The following is a 21,873-nucleotide window of genomic DNA, read 5'->3' as shown; positions in this document are numbered from 1 at the left end:
TTACCAAGTGTCTGCTACTGCTGGTAAGTACTACACTTACTTGCAGTGGTTTCATGTCAAAGCATTATTAACAGACAGTATTAACTTCATGTTTCTTACTTGTTACAGTCTGTTATGCTACTCCATTAATTTTGTGAGCTTGATTCTACAGCCTTGAAAATGGAAGTCTTCTTTTTAAAATTACTTTACTTCCACATTTCATTTTCTTTCATCTTATTACTTCAGAGGGGATTATTGCACCTATAAAAGAAATGAAAAATATAGTAAAATTTTCAACATCATTATTTTATTTCAATGGTTTTAGGATTCTTAGCTGTTATTAGTATTTGGAAAGGTAGTGGCTCATCTATTCCTGTCTTTAGGAACTACAGGAAGAATTTGTTTCTTTGGTCTGTTTAGCTAAGTGACACAAAATTCCACAATGCTGAAGATAGGAACAGAATAAGTCAAGCAGTCCCTCCATTATTTTGAACACATTAAGAACCACATAAAATTAATTGTTGATGTAGCTGAGGTAAAAAACTAGTTAATGTCTAAGCAGCACAGATCCTATCATCTACAATACAGTATAGCAAAGTAATGCCCATCTCTTGTTCTGAACAGAATACATAAATAAAAACAAACTTTATTTTTATTATCTTGACATAAATATTATAGATTGTTTTTCCAAGATTGTTTCCTGTGCTGCAGATGATTACTTGCTGGGTGAAAAATATAAAGGTACATTCACGGCTGATAGTGAATATTATAATAATCGGGACTTTTTCCTCTTATCCATTATGATTACAAAGGAGAAGTTTCATGGTGTTTGGGGAATTAGTTCTGTGGAACTGGGGGAGTGTTTTCAATGGATCTGTACAAACCCAAGTGTGCTGTGTGATTTGCAAATCCAAAGCTTGGACCAGAGCAGATACAGAAGTCACTGGCTTGTTTCTCACATTATTTGCTCATACAGTCAAGGCACTCAACCTCATCTTAAAATATATGATTGTTTCTGCAAATGATGGAAAATAAAAAAACCTTATAGGTAACTCCTCAGAGCATCAGTGGATCTTACATTACTCAAGACGTTCTCTTGACACCATACATTTAAAAGTTCAATACACTAATATTTTCTCTGCTTACCCTGAAAGGTCTTCAACAAAGGACAAAATAATCAGGTTCTGGTTCTACTTACAGGCAGGAAGAATTTAATTTTACCTGTTCACACAAAAACTCAACTATTTCTCATCCAATATTGTGTAAATATATCCCAAGCTTAAAGAAAAGGTCAGATTGCTAAATATATTGAGTTTGCTAATACAGTACAAGAATTTGTTTTAACTTTATTTTCATGTACATTTTCAGAATATATAGAGTATAGAAAATGGTATATTTTAAAGACATATAAGGTAGAAAAAAACCCATAAAATATGTTTGTTCTGCTCAAACTCTAGTTCAGACTGATTTGTTCACTTGTGCAGAACACTCCCATCTCTTGTGTGGCATCATGCACATGCTGGTGTTTGTACACAAGTGGAGGTGTTGTGCATCAGAGTATTTGTTGTGTGTGTGGTTTTCACTTTATTAAAGGGACAGAGCTTTTACTGTGGAATTAAACTGTGTTCATATATATCTACATCTTTATTTTAAATATTTGCTCTACAAATGACCTGAGCATTATCAAGGCAAGGAACTGAAGCATCTCTGCAAGTCAGTGGCATAAAAAGCTTAACTTAGAATTCTTCAGGACTGTCAACTAGATATTAGAGCTTTAATCTGTATTTGCTTAAAAATTTCCCTTATTGTTTCATGTTTTAATAAAAGTAGCAAAATGCCTAGCTAACAGTCTATCTACTTTCACCCTCAAACCTGCATCTATTTATTTAAGACAAATTCTGTTTGCTAGCAAAATCTCAGGTTTTGAACCTGAAATGTATTCAGCAAATTATAGAAACACTTTTTTAAAAAGTAGGGTAATAATTCTTGAAATTCAGAGCACTCCCACTAAGAGGAAAAAAACCTGATGAAATACTAGCATGATGCTAGATTGGGAAGAATCCCTTTTCTTCAAAATGATATGGGTTTTTAACTATTATTATTACTTTTACTGTGATGTCCTGCTTGCTCATCCTAATTTTTTAACAGTCTTATTGGGATTTCTTTGCTCCCAAAAGACAAGCAGCACATGCCAAAGCATTATAGGATGCTGAAGGAATGAAGATGGAATAACATGACCTGTCACTCATGCTGGAGACAGTTCCTAAAAAGCTATGCACCTGAACTTTTACTTCGTGATAAATCAAGGATAAATCTGAAGAAATCAGATAAAATTTCATTATCTGATGTCTAATGTAGCAATTATTAACTTCAGTAGAGCTACACTGCCTTATGATACTGAACTTGTTCTCCTTTAAGTGTAATACCTCATTAAAAACCTATTTACTTTTTTACTGCCTCTGCATTGGGCCAGCTGTAGTGAATATGAAAAAAATAAATAAATTGTTAGAGCTTTTCAAAAGTCAAATCTGTACTTAAGCATCAAAGCTGTGACTAACCAGGACAGGCTGCTTCATTCATTCTCCACACTGATCTCCAGAATCACCATCAGCCAAATCCAGTATTACACTGCTGAGCAGTTAAGCCTGGTATTAGAGCAAAGATTTAGCTCATAAAATTACTGAAAAATAAAAACCAAGTAATTTTATCTTTAAACCTATCCTGGAATTTATAAGCATAGCAATTGCACTCTGATTTGGTTAGTAGCAGAGTTTAGTTCCAGTAAAATCCACAAAGGAATTTAAAATCAATTTTTTAAAGGCCAATTTCCCAATGGGCAGACTCAGGGAATGCTTTTGTACAGGACACATTAACCATGAAATCACTATGTGATAAAAACTCAGTGTAATAAACATGTTGAGTTAGGCTGTAAAAACCTAAATTTGGCATTGCTTGATCACTAGGCTGCTTAGAAATCTGCAGATAGGCCCAGTAATGCTTTCCTATTTCCCTTTTCTCCCTCCCAGGAAGGCTGCCCAAGGCTCAGGGATCCAGGGCTGGGGTGGGGAGCTCCTCATTGCCCCAGCTGTGCTGGGCCCAGGCTGAACAGGGAATTGGCTGATAAGTGCTCCCACCAAAGGCTCTGTGTGCTTAAATTAAATGTGAAACACAGTCAAGGGAAACATTTGCTGGAGTACAAAAAGGGCTTGTTTACTTTTGCAAAGCAAGTGGTTTTAATAAAAACTTGATGACACTTACTGCACATTATAAAGAGCAGAACACTGGTCCTGAGCCAGGGCAGACGCTCTGAGTGCAGCTCTGGGCTTTAGAAGTGTTTGCTTTTTCATTGTCATCTGGGCCTTGTTTTGTTGCACGCCCCACTATTTAACATATTTCAAAGGGATATCTGGTCCAGGAATATAATTAGTATATTGCTTACAAATTAATTTGTATGGGCTTTATTTGTAATCTACTAGAGGCCAGGAACAAACTGTTAATGTCTAATAAAGGAAAACAATTTATGATGATGAAATATGTAAAAGAATGTAAAAGAAACAACTTGGCTCTGTCTTGCTCTGACCCCTGACCTGGAGGTGCCAGGCATTTCATTTCACCTGCCTTCTTTTTTTTTCTTTTTTTTTTTTTTTTAATTCTGTTTCATATCAAGAACACAGTACATTTTTAGAGAAACAATACCTTTACTACAAAACCATGTAAATGATTATATACAAAATGGTTACTGGAATTTGGTTTTGTACTGTAGTGACAGAAATAACTAGGTGCTGACATTTATTTACGCTTCCTTAATACTAAGTACATCACTCCACTGATCAGGGTAAAGGCAAAGGCAATCCAGGCTAAGACAAAGGAATAGCCATATTGGCCTTTGGAAACTTCCATTACATATCCATGGCTCTGGTGCAGTTCTTCATGCCTGTCTGTGTAAATGGAAGCTGCAATCATAACACACAGACCTGCAGGAGGAAGAAAATAACAAAGGTCAGCATCTTAAAACATTATCAGTACACACATCTATTCACTGTCTCTTCTGTTAGCCGCTTCCACCAATGTCCTTTCTTTGCAGATGCTCATTTTCCATCCTCAAACTAACCTGGAAGCATTTCAAGACATATTTTCAGTTTATTTGGCAGGCTATAAATTTGAAGTGCTGTTGTGTATCTATGTCATTTTCAGTGAACGGAAAATGATTCTGAACATCTGGGTAGTTTTTAAGACTGACAAAAAAAAGAAGTGAGTGCTTGCCTGTAACAATTAGAGAGTTATTTAGTGTCCTCAAGAAGTTCAGCATCTCAAATTCTTTCCCTTCAAAGTTTAAATTACTTTATCCTGAGCAGTGATGGCATCCATGTTTTAACTGTCTATATATTACAGAATGGTACAGCTCACTCTTTAAACAATTATGAAGGATAAGCTATGGCCTCAGGAGCACTACAGAGTTCTCATGCAGCTCATTCTTTTTGAAACCTTTTCCTGCTTTCCTACATTCATGAAGATATCAATAAAGTCAAAAGCATTGAAAAATCACTCACATGACAGGAGCTGGATAACAGAAGTTAACACAAATCTTTCTCCTTGCTTTAGACGGAAGAGTTGAAGAATGAAAACCAGAAATGCCACACAGCAGAAAATGGTAGACAGGATCATGGCGGCCTGAACAGCCTGAATTGATTGATACTCTGCAAAAACAAAGCAGCCTTGATTAAAAATCTTTTCTCTCTTTGCCTTCTCCTGCAAGGAGTACAGGGGCAGAGCCGTGTTCTGTAAGCAGGAGTTCAGCAGATGCAGCAAAGCAGCCGTGTGTGCATTGCAGGGGCTGATTCTCCTCTGCTTCCTTGGTATTATACACAGCCAGTGGCTTAAAGACTTCCAAAAACTTCTCATCAAACTGAGTGAAAACACTGAAAAGACTTCTGCCACATCCCACCCTTTGCTGCCATCAACGTCCCAGGAGCACAGTGGAACTACCAGCTGTCCCAAAGAGCTTCCAAAATGCAGACCCCAGCCTCCCACCAGACCTGGAGACAGCTCTTCAGGAAGGTCCAACCAGACATGACATGCACCCTTAGCACTAGAGTTTCCTCTCATTCAGGTTTTCATCCTGTCCATCACTTCCCTGTAACTGGGAGCTGAAGTAACCAATTACTTTTTTAACCATGAGCAGCTGCTCTGTGTAAATCTGCAGCCACTGTAGCCAGGCTGGGCCGCTGTAAATTTCACAGCAATTTCCCCAGATCTGCTGAAGGAACACACACACAGGCATGGAGGGACACTCACCATTGAACTCATCAGTGATAGCCATACAGGTGCTCGTATTCGTGATACACACTCTCCAGACATCTGCAGAAAAGTTATCTCCCACCCACCAGGCCTGCAAAATGAAAGTAAAGGGCTCTTACAGGGAGAAAATGCAAAAAAAACCCCACAAAACTCCTTTGTTGTCCTAGTGTCTACTGATTAGATACATCAGCCTTAACAATTTTCTGTTCATTTTTGATACTTAACCACTCCAATGAAATGTGTGATCTCATGGCATTTCAGAATAAAGTGTATATAATTATCCACACATTATTCTCATTTTAGACCTCTGTGAAGTAGATAAGGGCATTTGAAACATCTCAAAGCACCAGGGATTTCCACTATTTGGGCAGAAATTTTGTATAGTCGGTGATTACTCACTCCTTGAGGCACCTAGACAAGATGTGCTTTGTTCATCCAGACCCTGTTTAGGATGCACACCTCCCTGAAGGACAGTATTTGCTAATTAGCAGGAAATAGCATCACCTCTGAAACAGAAGTCCTTTATAGATGTTCTGGTTCCTGCCACTGAAATGATTAATCTCAATGCAATGCAGCTGTGCATGAGCTATACATGGCATCTGTCTGGTAATGGCTGACAAATTAACATCCTCCTGGGGTATTTCTATTTTGAGCTTTAACATTCAAGGCAAAATGGTTCTGCAGCATCTGAGCAGATTTTTACAGTAGCCTGGAAAATGACAAGCACTCCACAAGTGGCATTTCCTCAGGAAACCCATTCCCATTCCAATAGCTACCCAGGCCTTTGTTTTGACTAGAGCTGCACAAAATGAGACTTTTAAATAGGATTCCTGGTAGGATCTGCTGCTTAAATAGACATTCCAGAAGCCTCAGAGCTTACTGTGCAGCTTTGCAAACAATACTGCAGTTAAAACTATAATATACTATGGTAGTAGGCATATAGATAAACAGAACATTGTGTTTTAAGAAAAAGAATTACTTTCTCAGAATGCCGTTCATTTGGATTTTACAGTCCCAGTTCAGTATGTTATTTTTCAGCTCTGAGTTCTATATAATATAGAGATACATAATATAAAATCTAACAACAGATGTTTGTACAGTTTAAGTTTTTAAATGTTCAAAGGTAGCTAATGACACAAAGCAGAGTGCATAGGCTTTTATTTCTGCAATAATTTCGGTTGTGTGCAGCAGATTTGAAATAAGATTAGGTTGCTTTGCCCACTGTCTTTGCTTTCTAAATATTCAAAGGAGCAGGGTAAGACAACCTGCTCCAGTGCTCAAATAATGACCTACTTCCATGGAACTATGAACCAGCTGACTAAAATGTAACACCTGAGTTTGTACACTTTGCAACAAAAAGTTGTGAGTAATGCATAATTTCACTTGGAGCATGGTCTTACTAAAAAGTATTTTCAGCAACAGATTTTTTAATATCAAAAGCCTGTACATACATCAGACCTCACAGATAGATTCCACTGCACAAACTTCTGATCAGGATAGTGGGCTGTTTTGGAAAATGGAGAATTCCATTAAAAGCTAGATATAAATACTGGAGAGTAAATTCTTTTTGATCACAAAAATAAAACAGACATTTTGAAACAATGCAATATAAAATATTCTAAAGCTTTGTGCTGAAGCTACTTCAACTTAATAGACACACATACATTCATGGTGTCTCTCACGATTTAATTGGGCATCTTGGACAAACACCTGTGAGGCAAAGCACATCTTGACTGAAATTCTCCCCACACATTAATCACCAGCTGTTTGACTTTAGGTACTTGAGACAAAAGGACAGTGGATCTTCCCCCCCTCTCTGCTTCATGTCCAGCTGAATCAAATCCCAGGGCTCCACCCTGTAAATATCCTCCCTGGCCAAGTCTCTCCCAGGGGAGGGGATCTGTTGCCTTGAGCTTACAACATGATGCCATGGACAGACTTATCCACCAGCAACATGCACACCCAAGGCATTTTTTGTTACAGAAAGGTCTTCGCTTCATTTCTTTGCTTCAATTTTTATGAAGCAAAGAAATCCCAGTGTGTTTGAGAGCCAAGGAGAAGAAATGACACTTACATTGTCGATAGTTGAGATGAACAGCAGAGCTGCTGAGGTTATGTGAAACACGATAATGAAGGCCAGGAGAATCAGCATCCTTGCTCTGGGAGGCTTTAGGCTGAGATAAATCTGTTGAACATAAGAAAGTATATGAACAATCTTTAAGAGCTGTCAGTGGATCAACCTGCAGTTCTGGTGCTGTTAGAGACCATAGCATCAGATGCAGCTGGAGTCCACAGCACTTGTTCTCTCTCTGCAGATACTAAACTGGCATCACGGGTGTTAAAATGAATCACAACTTGAAATGAAGCCAAAAGCTGCATTTTGCAACCTTCCAGCATGATGGCTGCAGTGAATAAACACACAAAGAAGTTTCATTCTGTGTGCAAGGATGGAAAACTCCTTCACACTGGCTTTTAGGGAAGTGCATTTCAAATTACACTGCCTCATGTGCAGTGATGAAAATATTTCCACTGACTGCAGTAAGGTCTTGTTCCAACCATCCTTCCAAAGAAGGAAGAACCAGATTTCAAAAGAATGCTTATAGAACAAAATTAAGTGCACCAAGAACTACCTCTTAGATTTAGTAACACTATGTTGTACCTTAGGCCTCACATCCTTTGTTCATACAGTTATAAGTTTTATCCATTGATAATGACTAAGGACTACTATTTTCTTCAATGTATTGCTCCTACTGGTAGGGTTGAATAAACCCATTAGTTTCATAATAATCCAGTTAGCTATTTTATGTTCAGTCACTTAATACTCTCTGTAGGCTACCTATTACCTTCATACCTTATTTAACCCACCTATTGCAATGTCACCTCTCACATGAAAAAAAAATATATACAAGAGAATCAGAACCTGTATTTAACTGGAATCCCCAGGAAATCTGTGGGCATATAACAAACAGGTTAGGGAAAACTACTGCTACTAATACTCAGAAAAATGCAAATGCTTGACATATCCATTTCTTCTTGGTCAGAAATTCTTTCCCATTAATGTATGCTATAAGGAATTTGCATTCTTGCAGATCTTTGCAGTTAAGATGCACCACTCTGTACATCATCTGCACATTGTCACTCATCAGTACATTAATGCATATGTACTTTCCTTTGCTTTGGACACATGCTATGATGTCAAATGATGCCACTCACATAACACAGCACATATCCAGAAGAAAGGGCAGTTAGGAATTTTAATACTTCCATTATTTTTTTCATGTCTAATCCCCTCTCTCCTACTGCCATTTACTGGAATAATGAACCACCTTAATAATTTAACCAAAGAAAAGGACTACTCTGACAGCATTTTTAAAGCAGCTCTACTGGCACTCTCATCAGGGCAAATAATAACTACTCTGCAAAATTTTAACAAAAAGATAATTGACAGCATAATTACTGAGTGAATAGAGACCAGGAGTTCCAGAATAATCCTCTCCATCTCCACAGCAGTACAGAGTTATAACAAGTTCAAAGGCAAATAGCATTGAAGTGCTTTTTTGAAAAATAAGGGGATAGCCTTATATCCATATCTAATTAAAATGACTGAGTGGGAAAGCCAAGTCAAACCCTAAAATAGGAAAAGCATCTACTCTAGTGCGTATTCCTTCCCATTTCCTCTCTGTTAAACTCTGCCTCCCCAGCCACAGTGAAGAACAGAAAGTGGGAGTTGCCTCCAATGAGGTGATTCTACTGTATGACTCAAAAGTCCTCTGAATCCAGTTCCACTTCCAGAAATGTCATTCATGGTTCTCTATCAAGCCTTGCTTGAATGAAAGGAAGAAGAAAGGAAAAGAAGGTATTTTGTGGGTTTGTATAATGCCACATCAAAATATTTTTCATTGTGATATGTCTTTGCACAGCACCCTCTTGTCTTGTGGCTGTTTTTTTTCTGAGGTTCATTTCTTGCACAGATGGTATCTAAGCATTCAATAATGCAACAATCATCTGCCATATAAGGAGAGAGAACCAAACTGTACTCAGTATTATTTTAAGAATAACAATACAATTTCATCTTATTACATGAAGTAACATAAAGTAAGAGAGACCAAAAAAATGTAACCTAATTAAAAACAATCTTGCAAAAGCAAGACTTGCCAGCACAGAAGAACCCACTTTATCTTCAATCAAGGGAATGGTTTTGTTTTACTGTTTTCAGCCATAAAGAGAAGTGTTTCAGACAGGACAGATAAATATGTATGGCTGGTAAGAAGAAGACATTTTTTGTTTTACCCAAATAAAGCCAAGATTAAATTAAAGATATTTTTATTTCATCTCTAAAAAAAATGGACAATAAGAAAGGTCTGATGGGTCTGACATTTCTTTTTTGAAGACCCTTCCTAAGAATCATCTTTAGATTCCCCCTCCTGCCTTGCTGGCAACTGCTCCCTTCACAAGCTGCTACAACTTCTGTGCACACAGTGCTAAGCAATGACACATGGAGTCAGGAATTAAATACACTGGGGGAAAAGAGGGAGACAGACCATTTCCAAGTAATTAATACCAGGAAAAGACAACAAGAACTGGTTATCCAATCTGTCATGCCTGAACAGGATCCCAGAAGTGCACAGACCTCAATCACTCCTACAAACTTTCCCTTCCCATGGAGACCCAGGAGTTTCTGTGGTTCACCCTAGCCTGCAGAAGGAATAATGAAGGGAGAAGGGTTTTACAGAGAAATTCTTTGTGATTTGTGGGCAGGAAGAAAAGAGCAGCTCCCCTCTTCCAAGATGCAGCCAGCAACATTGCAGATGCTACTACAGAATCTGCATCCCTCTCTAGGCAGAAATTCTGGGTTACAACGCTCAGAAAGATCTACTAGTCCTTCTCAACTCCACAAAATGCTGGAATTCAAACCTTACAGTGCAGACTCAAGATTCTCCCACTGCCTCAGGAAGCAGTTCTTCCTTCCCCAACCCTCTGAGGACAGCCTGCGTGGGAACCTCTCCTAGCAGCAAGCAGCTCCTTTCCTCTCCCTATGAGCAAGGGAAGGACACAGCTACAGAGCACTGTTTGCATTAACATTCAGAATTCTTATTTCACTAATGTATCACTAACCAAACACTTTGGTAACATCCTGTTCTGCACACTAGCTGTACTCCTTTTCTTATTTACCATGAACTGCTTCCTGGACAGAGTGATTTTTCACCTTCTCTCATTTGCAGCTGAAACACACCATGCTCTCAGGTCAGGGTGTCCATGAATTTAAAGTACACTGCCTTTAGGCGTGGATGAAGGCTGAGATGATGCAACAGATATTAGCCATCATTCCCCAAAGTGACTTTTCTTTTAATAGTTTTTACACACACACAAATATATGAGAAAAGCTTTTTGGACACACTACACTTACAATGATGGAGCCACACTTCTCAGAAGTACATGATGAAAAGACTACAGGCAACGGTTACAAGTTGCAACAAGGAATATTCCAATTGTGAAAAAAGTATTAATTATATTCAATGAGCATGATTAAGTACTGGAACAGGGCCCATGAGGCTGTGGGATCTCCATTCTTGGACATCTTCCTGACTCAACTGAAGCAAGGCCCAGAACGTCCTGATCTAACCCCCACATGGAGCCAGAGTCTGCACCAGAGACCTCCAGAGGCTCCTTCCAGCTCAGCTCTCCTGTCAATCTGCAGCTATTTCAGGAACCTCCCTGTACCAACCTCCAGCAAAGCTCTGACAAAAGAGAACATAATATTTAACTTAGCTCATCACATGTGGCATTAAAAACAGATTTGGGGGTTACAGTAAGGATGACTTTGGATGTCAACATAAATTCCTTCAATTGCAAGGCTCAGCAGTTAATACCACTTCATAAGGTGTGGTGTAAGGCAGAAATGGACAGATACCGCTGAGCTACAAGTGCAAACTGCCACTGGATCTAGAAAGAGTAAGTTATAGGAATCCCACTGAACACATCCAGATTTGCTGTGGTAATAAAGTTTCCCACAAATGCTGTTAAGTTGCAGAATACTTATACAAAACACAATAAAACAGAAGGCCAGTTACAGCAACAACCCATATTTTTTTTTTTTCAATTAGAGCAGCAGTAATGCTCCAGTGCTACTTCATTTTACAAGGGGAGGATAAATGCAGCAGTCACATTTCTCTTGAATCTCATCAGTAATGCAGACTTTTGGAAGCAGTAGTTTGCACTTGCCATGGGAGAGAGCCTGATGAACTTTAGAAGAAGTGGCTAAGAAGGGCCTCTGCTATAATCTCCTGGACATGCAGAGACAAGTATGTTTATACAGGATAAAACACTACAATCATCACAGAATTGCACAGTAAAGCAAGGTATCTAGGCCAGGGTTTCCAACATTTCTGAACTGTAGTGTTTCAAAACTGGGTTGTCTCCCTATGTCATATCACACACAAAAACACATCCCCTGCAGAAAAGCTTCAGTTTATCTCCAGGATAAAGTTTATCTTTCATGTCCATCAGTATAAAGAAACATGACTATTAAAGTTTTTTAGTACAGCAAGCAAGCAAAAATGGAAATAGTCTTTGACAGTTCTTAACAGAAGTTTTATCACTACTTTCCAACCCAGATGTCATCTCCACAACAAACGCTTTCCTTTCCTCCCATGCAGTTGAACTGTGCTGCCAGGCTGTTTCTCATGTTTGAGCATACTCAATTTTTGCAAGCAGCAATACATAGTGCAGTGTGTTTGTCCTGGCCTCATTTGCATTGGAAAGGCTGAAGCTTACCCTCCAACACTGGCTGCTGCCCTCACTCCCTAAGATCAAGTCAGGGGTTTTTATCATCTTCATGTAAGCCCATGTCTGAGAAACCTTCCACACAGACAATCCTGGTTCATACCCTTAGAAACACGGTGAAATCTCTGCAGAACAGCTCCTGCTCTGCACAGACCGAGGCTGGGGGGTGTGCAGACTCTCAACACCCACATTTAGAGAGCTGAAAAGACACACCCAAAACAAGGGGCAGAGGATCCTGCTAAACAAGTTACCATACCTGCAGCTCTCTGCACTGAGATGTTTCATTGCAACAAGAACAGCAGGTCTTTGGGCCATCTATAAGCATCCAGTGCAGCTGAACTTTCTTGAGGTCACTGGTGTAAAACTGAATCAAAGCAAACCTTAATTATCAATTCTTCTGCCCCTCAGTGCTATAATTAAGTCTGAAAATATGAATTTATAAGAAGAAGTTTGTATACTTGTAGCATGAGAAATCTGTCATCTTGTGATGCATCCTAAGTTGTTTGGATTTACATGTTTTTGCTCAGAGTTCTTCTGCCACATCTCATGGTGTCTCATGACATGTGAGAACTCAGAAGCTGGCTCACATTTTGCCTGTACCATTGTCTCTGAACTTGCACAAAATTCCCTGGTTTATAAAGAACAGACTGATACTGTTAACTAACTTCTTTTTTTTCTTTTATCAAGTATGAAGGGTTCTTTTTTCCTTGTGTGATTCTCAGAACTGGAACCAAAAGTGAAGTTCAGACAGCAGACTTTCTCCCAAGCCAGCAAGAGCTTTGAGGATTTCAACAGTCCTCTAATGCCTAAATATCAAACAACATAAAGGACAACAAAATCAGGAAATGTAATACCAAGAGAATAATTACACTAGTTGAAACAACTTACTCCAGTTTGTTTATTTCTTCTGTCTGAGTTAATTTAGCAGTTGGGAACACCAACACTCTTCAAGTGTACATTCAAATTGTGACCTGTTTTCATGCCCAGGTGTTACCCAGCTAATAGCCAATACAGAAACTGAATGTCCTCCTTCAACCAGTGTCTGCAGCCTGGAGACCTGCAAGAAGTGCTGGATGGCTCTGACTACATCTCTACAATAGTGAATGGGGACCCAGGAGGGAAATGCAAAGTACAAGTAACAGTCTACACAGCACACAGGCTCCCATCCAATTTCTTCCTGCTGTAAAGCTAAGCATGAAGAACAATGTGTGTTCTACACAAAATAACATTCCCTGCTTTATGCTGGCTTTGGAATCAAGACGGCTACGTGTCCTGTGAGCCCCTAGATGGCACAGAGACCGAGACCATCAGCTCTTTTTGTTTGCCTAACTGAGAACATACTCAAGCTCTTTGTGCTACCTATTTTATGTGGAAGGAAGAGAGCTTTTCACTTACACTTCTACCTGCTTTTCTAAGTCCTTCCTCACAAAGCAAGGAAATCAGAAGGAAACGAATCAAAGCTCCCTGCACCAACCACTGTATGAAGGCAAAAAAATCAATATAGCAAAAAACGAATCCACTCTCTTTTGTAGAGCTCCATTTGAATGACAACATGTATGGCTTTTTTACACAATGGCAGAAAATAAAGCAGGGTCATCCTATCAGTTCTAGATTTATTGGTGCCTTTGCAGCAGGCTGTGTTAAGACCCAGCAACCTCCAGCATAGTTACAGCAGTCAGCTTGTTGTGTTTTGATAGTGAAATACATGGGCTTGGAGAGAAACTCACAAGACACAGTATGACCTAGTCTTTTTCTATTTTCTTTCAGAAAATCATGCCTTGCAACCAAAGCCCTGAGGTCTGATCTTCGTGTGCACCACAACTAGTACAAATGTACACCTATAGCTCAATAAAACCTTTTGTTTTTACCGTGTTTGGATGTCTGTCCATCCTGCTGGTACCGGTGGGATTCCCTGATCAACAGCAGACTTAAAGTGAAGAAGCTCATGTGCCTGGCCTCCCTACCACCTGTGTGTGAGGGGATGCTCAACACCCTTTCAGCTCTTCCTCAAACAACTTCACAAACACTAAATCTGGTCTCCTTTTCAGAAACCCCACCTAGTTACCAAAGTGAAAGGACTGTGATTACAGTCAGGTCTGGCAGATCATCTGCAGACTTCCTCCCTTCTCACAGTCTTCCTCATTAGGTCTATGCTACCAAGCAGGAACTCCAAAGTCTAGCAAATTCTAACCCTGCTGTTCCATACACTTCCAAATAAAACAAAAAAGCAAACTACAGCAAAAATGCAACATGCTAGCTTTGAGTATGGAGACCAAAAGAAGCAGATGTTTCTAATTTCTTAGGAATGCTTTTAATAAAATTTTGACCTACGGATGCCAGCCTTGCTGCCACTTCTGTAACTCTGTCAGTCATTTATTTGCAAACAAGTTTGGACTGGGTTTAGACTCGCCCTACCACTCCTTTCACTGTGGCCCTGCTGTGTGCACTGCTGAGGAAAGTCACTCAGCCATGAAGCCTTTGTGGGCAGACTCAGCAGAAGAAAACCAGCTATGGGAACACAGGGAGACAATGCCCTGCTGTGGGGTGGGGAAGTGTCACTTACCAGGAAAATGAGCCTTGTGACAGCTTACCTGAAAATCCTAAAAAATAGCCTGAAGCTTAAAAACTTCAAGATATATGTATTCAAATACTCCAGCAAAATCTGGTAGAGACATTACTAGCCTCTATATGCTGAGAAGACACTTTAACAGGTACAGAAGTCAGCTGCCTACACAGACAGACATATTTGAATATAAGTCTTTAAGACTTCATCTTCTCAAAACTGCTTTTTAGAGGGTTTTGCGTGGTCAGCAGGAAGAGATTGTCCTGCTCCTCCAGCAGCACAAATCACACCATCCTCAAAAGTAAATCTTTTACACATTCTTATGTTTCCCTAAAGCACTTTTAGTTGTAACTGTACTTTTATACTAGATAATAACAGTCTCATACTTAAAGATGTTCTATATCTGCATCTAATCCCAACACAACCCACAGTGGTGTAAGGTAGGCTGACATATTACTAAATAATACCTAAATGGGTTGCAATTAATCTCTGATTCCCATCATAGTCATCCACTCTTCCACCTTCAGTTTACGCTGAGCATCATATGCCTTTGGCAAATGCTAACAAAACAGTCTTTAATCAAAGACACCCCATGGTTCAAGGGATTTCTCAAAGGGCAAACATTGTTTGAGAAAACCCAGCAGGGATTTGAAAGAAGTAACTGCTTGCGTATTGCAGTTTCTGGTTTCTTGCAAAACATAAAACTATTCTGTCAGCTTTCACAAAGGTATGTGCAAAACTTGTTATAAAATGTTTGTAACTTAAGTATGTATGGTTAGAGCTTAACTGTATTCTTGGAAAATTAAAGAAAGCACGCATCATTTCAGGCGTTCAATGCATGCTCTCTGTTCAGCCAGTTTGCTTGTTGTGCACCAGATACCACTTCAATGTAAACAAAGCTGTGGTGTACATTAAACCCTTCTTAACAATCAAGCTGGTCTAGAAGTACTTAAAACTTGTTTTTTCCTAAACTTAACAAGACAAGAACCTCTCATTCTCACTTGCTCATTTTCAAAGATCAAGACAGAATGGGGATATACTTGCTTGCAGGTAAAGGCAAATACATGGAAGGAAAAAGAACTGTTTAACTTTAGAGATGAAAATATATGGTTATAAATCAGGTGTGAGCACTTTTAGGATGTAAATTACAAGTCTTAGAGCTATCACATTCTGGAACAGCCTTACAATCACCACAGCACAGGAAAAAGAGAGCTCCACAAAAGGATTTCCGTGCAGGGACTGTGCTAGCAGGGCGGCAGACCCGCTGTCCTGAGAGGACCCTGCAGCTCTGCTCTCCTGTGAAGCCTCTCAACAGCTTCACTGAGGCCTCTGTGCATTTCACAACAGGCTTTTTGCATGATACCCATGCCCTTGGCACTGGGCTGAGCTCCCTGCCAGGCCCCAGGGCTGCTGGCAGCAGTGCAGGCTGTTGGGCAGTGCAGTGACACCGGGCTGACCATGACACAGCCAGCTTGAGGCACCTTTTGTTTCTCAGGTGGGCAGCAGAGCTCCCAAGAGTGAGCACAGCCTGAGCCCCTTGTCTGAGGGTGACCCAAGGGCCCCCACTGCCTGCCAGCCCCCAGGGCAGGGGCAGCAAGCACAGAGCCCTTTGCAGCCTGCTGGCACAGCCCTGCCTCTGGCTCCATGGCGCTGGGACAGTGACACGGGGCTGTTCCAGTGAGCTATTCAAGCTATGGGAACCCTCCCGGGAACCTGCTCCTGAAACAAACAGCTGAACTGAGGTGTGGCCTGGCCTCACCCCTGCTCAATCGCTGTGTGGACACATTTCAGTGTCGAGGGTGTCTCTGTTCAATACCTTGGCAGGGCAGGGAGTGACAGACCAAGTAAAATACCAGACCTTTATATCAGGTTGACAGATAAAATGTGTCCTCAGTCAATGAAAAGGGGGGGAAAAAAAAGCACACCTGCAGCATTGACTAGAAATTAACATAGTTCTGAGTGAACCTCAGACCCTGGGCTCTGCTGACTACAGACGGCTGCTTATCCAGAGATTATTCCAGATACAACAGAACAGCTCGACTGATTTATGATGTTCCACCTAATTAACCAACAAACAAAGGCAGAAAAGGTCTGTCTTTCCAGATTGAAAGCAATGCATTTAATTCCGTAGAAATAAAAGCTGATATTGTTTTAACTTTGGCAGATGCTCTGTGGAAATTGCTAGCAATTAAATGCGTTGCATTCACTGTTATAAAATTTTCAAACTGCTTGTTTTGATTTGGCTTTGACTAGCTCTGTGTTGAGAAATTTTGGTTTTAGTTATTTCAGAGTTTACACATCATCTATCAAGAGTGTGAAAACACATTTCTATTGGTGGTACAACAGTTGGTTATAAAACAAAAAGCTTAAACTCTCCACAACTACTACTTTGTTTGACAGCAACACTGCAGCACAGGATTACACTGAATACTCTGCCTACCTCCAGAATGCAATTTTTACACCATAATTTGTAATCAGTGCCATTAAAGCTGCCATGTGGACTCTACAAATCCAGGTAGAAGGATTTCCATGCCTTGTTTGAGCACACTCAGTGCACAGCTCCTCTACAGTGGCTGCTCTGTGGGAACAGCCCAGTCCCCTCAGCCCCTGGGTCACTCTGCCCTACCCCACAGCTGCACCTTGCTAGGCTGGACAGTGCCTGGGTCACTGCACAGCCACAGGGCCAGGTAAGGGTACACCAAGCACCCTGACAGATGGGCAGGCTCAGCCAGAGCCCTTCAGTTGTTCACAGACTGTTCTGCAGGCTCTGGACTTGGGTTTGTTTCTGCCTTGGAACTAAACAGCAAGTTTGTTCTTCAGGGGACTGAGCACTGCGAGCCCTGGAGAACAGGTGAGTGTGCAGAGCCCACCTGGCAGCACATGCACCTCAGCAGAGACATCCAGGCCTTTGGAAGGCCTCCTTCTGTCTGGAAGAAGGCCAGAATTTGGATCTATTTCAGGACACTGAACACCTGCATTACACAGCTGAGGGAGTGTTCCTACTGCCCACCTCAGCTGTTTGCGGCCCATGCAATCCCAAACATAGCACAGTGTTTAAGAATCAGTGAAGCAAACCATAAATATATATCCTATAGCCATCTCTAAGGGGTATTTGAGTCAGTCCACTTTCTGCTCCACCTACAGACTCCTGTGAAGATCTCTATACAGCCAGAGGGTTGTATTTTAAGGTCACACCCAAATTATGAGGCTTCACCTGGCATGCACATACCATCATTAAACCTGCCCATGAAACTTCACCAGCAAAATAAAAAGGTGTAATTACATTTTCCCTATTCAGTGGAGATATAATAATTCCTTTGATGGATGAATTCAGGCCATCAGTCTTTTTCTTGAGTCTCACCCAGCAAGATGTATTTTCTAATAATTATGATACTTATCTTCCTAATGAAGTCATAAGCATCACCTGACATTTTGAGGTATATTTTACAAAACTATCTACTCTCTAAAACAGTAAATTTTTTAGCAAAAACTGAAACTCCACTGCAAAGATCATGGTTTGCTTTGAGCATCCAAAAAACAAGCAAACCCTAACAAACACTGAACAGCTCCATGAATGGAATTCCTTAGCGCTGTGCTTATGTTCTCCCTGCATTCCCTCTGAGACCAACGTGATTTCAATAAAAGCTGTGCATTCCTTTCTACTTTCAAATTTGGCTGTGCTGGTTTCACATGGATTTTACATACAGTGTTTGTTTCACCTCAGAGTACATATCTTTCTTATTAGTTCCTGTATAACACAGTGCCTCATTCTGCTGGGTGTTCTTCCAACAGGAACATGGAGGAGGACCTGGAAAGTACATCTGCCAGCTAGCAGCATGAAAGACCTTGTCCCCAGAGACCTACTTATCTCTTTAATTAAACACATTCTGGTCCTGATTTATGTGGGGATGTCATGTCTTACATGATGCTCAGGATGCAAATTGAATGTGAAGTGCCAGTGGAAAATCAAAATATATTCAAGTGAAAAGGGAAGAGTCTCCTTGTGCTGCCACTGATTTCATTTTTAAATGACAGGGAAACTGCATTATGAAAGGAGACAGCCTACACCTAATATACTTAGCAAAAGTAGAGGAAAGTCTTGCTTCTCTAAATACCCATATGGGACTCATCAGTACAACATTCTTCTAATCACTGAAGGAATGTCAAACCTGAATTGAGAAACAACCTTGAGACAAACAAGACAACAAAATAAAAGCCATAATAGTAGAAGTAAAAGAAAGACACAAGGCAACTGTGAAGCAGGAGATGCTAATAAATCAAGAGGGGTCAAGTGCATGAACTGAAAGTGGGTGTGAGATAGAGATGCTCATTTCTTCTAAACAATGTTGGCCAGCAACAATAACTCCAGCATCTATGAACGGAGACAGATTCTTTGTCTAAGATAATAATGTTGCAGCAGCCTTCAGTCTTGACCTGCTCAGTCTGTTGAACAACTTCCTTTATTAACAAGGTTTTAAATCTGTGTAACCAAATAAAACTAACTGTTTTTCCTTACTGGCAAATCCACAGCATAATCAACACTGTTTGCATGTTTATGATAGAAGTCTTTCCAGACCACAAACAAAGAATACAACACCAGTAGTGTCTTGTCTACTGATTGCATGTTGTTTTTATTTGAAATTATATTAACACACCATTTTTCTTCCTCAATGAGCATACCAACAAGAAACTGATCAGCATGAAGAGTCTTCAAAGTATTGCTGCATTTCAGCTCCAGCTAATGTTGATGGCTATTGGCAGAGCAATTCCTGGATTCCTGGGCAGACAGGGACCTGGTAACATCCCCGTCAGCCACGCAGCTGGCGTGATACAATCTGTACACATCTTTATTCAGCACCGAGGATGAATCTTCCCTCAGGTATCCCAACAGTCTATTTCCTAACTCAACTAAACAAGTTCACAAGAGGTTCAGAGAACAGCAAGAGTTCCTTCTTTCAATGTCTTTGAAGCAAAGGTGAAGTCCTTAAATCTTATGCTGAATAAAGTCATATCAGCTTCTACTGCCCATGTTTACCATACGCCTTCGTTTCCACTCCCACTTTGATTTCACCAGCTGTGGCAAGTATCTGTACCCCAGCTGCATTCCTTAGGATGGCATTTGTCACACACTCTCTTACAAAAGCCTTACTGGACTGTGCAGCAAAGTATAATTCCCATTTCTCCCCCCAGTGAAACTCATGCCCAACAGTCCCCTACCATTTGTGTGGATTCCTGCCTGCCCACACCTGCAGCCACCGGGCACCTCAGTCCCAGCAGCACAGCCTCACAGCTCTTGTCTGAACTACATGGACAGCAAAGCCTTCAACATCTGAGAGGAGGTCTGGATGAAAGAGTCACTATAGACTATTTTTATTTAATAGAAAAAACATCTGCTCAGGCAGGCAAGAAGGCTTATTTTATATTGCTAACACACCAACACTCTATATACAGAGTCTGCAAGTAAATAAAGAGAAAGAGCTACATTTTGTTTTTCTGATGATGAGCCAACCATAGCTGTTTACTTCCAAAGTTCCTAAAGAAAACGCCAAGGTAATTCAGTGTGGATTTCACAGCTATTTAGTGGGTTTCTTCACAGCTCTGTATCAAGTCTGAGGATACTACTAAGATGCTCTACAGCGATAATTACTGATCATTTACATACTATTCCCAACTGCTGTGAGGAGGGGGGAAAAAAAAAAAAAGACCTTCCTGCACCATGTGAACAAAGTATTCCTGTCAATAAATTAAAAGAGAGGCTGAAGTGCAGGTTTCTTGATGGCAGCAGTCTGTGGGTAAGAACAAGTCGTGGATAAGCCTGCTGAGGAACAGATAGCAATGTACTGTTCTTCCTAGAAATGTCCAAACAAGGAGTTGACCTCTCAAATTCAATACTCAATATTGCAGACAACCCACGATACTGAGAGCTGCCTGTCCAGTATCTGGCACACAACATCCCCGATGTAAGTGGAGCATTACCTATAGATAAAAACCACCTGTGAGTGAAACTGCAGTTCGACTCAAGCAGAAAAACCTTTAATGCTGGCCAAAACTTCATAAACCGAAATCTGCACTGAATTACATCTAAGTGTATTTCCCTTCCACTGTCCGGGGGGGGAGCTGCCAAGAGCGGCTACAGCGTTACTGCAACACACGCGAACTCCGCTGAGAGTTCATTAGAGAAAAGAACAGCAAGAAACTCTCCCGTACACAACGCGAACTTTCTGCTGGCTTGGCCCAGCCTGGACTCGCTGGCGAGGAGCCCCTCGGCCCGCCCCGTCCTGTCCCGCTCCCGGACGCCCGGGGCGAAGAGCGGGGCCGGGGCTCGACGGGACCGGGACCGCTCTCTCCGGCTGGCCCAGCGACGGCGAAGCACCGCAGCCACCCAAATGAAATGTGCTTCGTAGTAAACAAACGCGTGCTTTTAATTTTTCCCCAATTCTGACGGGTCTCTTCCTCCCCTGGCTGGCGAAGCCGCCCGCTCCCCCCGCCGCCGCCCCGCTCCCCCGCGCCCCCCGCCCGGCCGAGGCTACTCACGGGCGCGGGCCGGCGGGCAGCTCTCCGGGGCTGCGACCGTCTGGCGGCGGCGGCGGTGCCTCCGCCCGCCCTCCTGCGGGAATGATGTCAGCGGCGGCTGGGTGTGGAACCAGAAGGGCTTTCAAAAGTGCCCCCCGGCCGCTGGCGGCGGGAGAGGGGTGTGAGCGTGTGTGTGTCTGCGAGAGTGTGCGGGCGCGGAGGGAGGGACGGACGGACGGGGCGCGCACAGGAGAAACTTTCCCCGCCCGTTCCCATTCGGGCGGGTATCCAGGCGCGCCACCGCCCGGCCCTCCCCGGGGGCGCTCGACCCGCCGTACCCCGCGGCCGGGGCCGGTCCCCGCAGCGCTGCCCCCGCCGGCCCCCGGACAGGGCGGGCCGAGCCCACGTACGGGATGCCAGCGGCCGGGCGCTCGGCCCGTTCCCCGGGCGGCCCCTGCCTTCCGTCTGGGCTGAGCCTCCCGGAGGAGTGACAGTGACCGCTCCGCACCGAATGCGGGAGGCGGCGGGACCCCGGCCCACGGAGCCGCGCACAGCGAGGGGCGCCCGTGCCACCCGTCACCGCTGGCAAGGACGGAGGGCTGCTACCCGATGGTAGCTGGGCCAGGGCTTTTCCCGGGAGGGACAGGGCGAGGCCCAAGGCGGAGCCTTCTCACGGGAGCCATAGCGGGGGAAAGCAGCCGCGATTCCCAGAGCGGCCCGGGACAGCTGCGATGGCC

General features: G+C 42.0%; 1 protein-coding gene across 1 annotated transcript; it reads right to left on the bottom strand.

Moving 5' to 3' along the window:
• Window positions 1–264: 264 nt before the first annotated feature.
• EMP2 (epithelial membrane protein 2) lies at window positions 265–21,388 on the bottom strand. The gene is made up of 5 exons (XM_059484023.1): window positions 21,158–21,388; window positions 7,352–7,462; window positions 5,275–5,368; window positions 4,530–4,676; window positions 265–3,953 (listed from the first exon to the last, which is right to left on the bottom strand). Exons 2-5 carry the CDS (start codon window positions 7,427–7,429, stop codon window positions 3,769–3,771), a joined length of 504 nt encoding a protein of 167 aa, XP_059340006.1. The 5' UTR covers window positions 7,430–7,462; window positions 21,158–21,388; the 3' UTR covers window positions 265–3,768.
• Window positions 21,389–21,873: the final 485 nt, after the last annotated feature.

Source organism: Ammospiza nelsoni, chromosome 17 (genome assembly GCF_027579445.1).
Source record: "Ammospiza nelsoni isolate bAmmNel1 chromosome 17, bAmmNel1.pri, whole genome shotgun sequence".
Classification (NCBI taxonomy): Eukaryota; Metazoa; Chordata; class Aves; order Passeriformes; family Passerellidae; genus Ammospiza; species Ammospiza nelsoni.
This window is presented reverse-complemented; position numbering and strand designations above follow the sequence as displayed.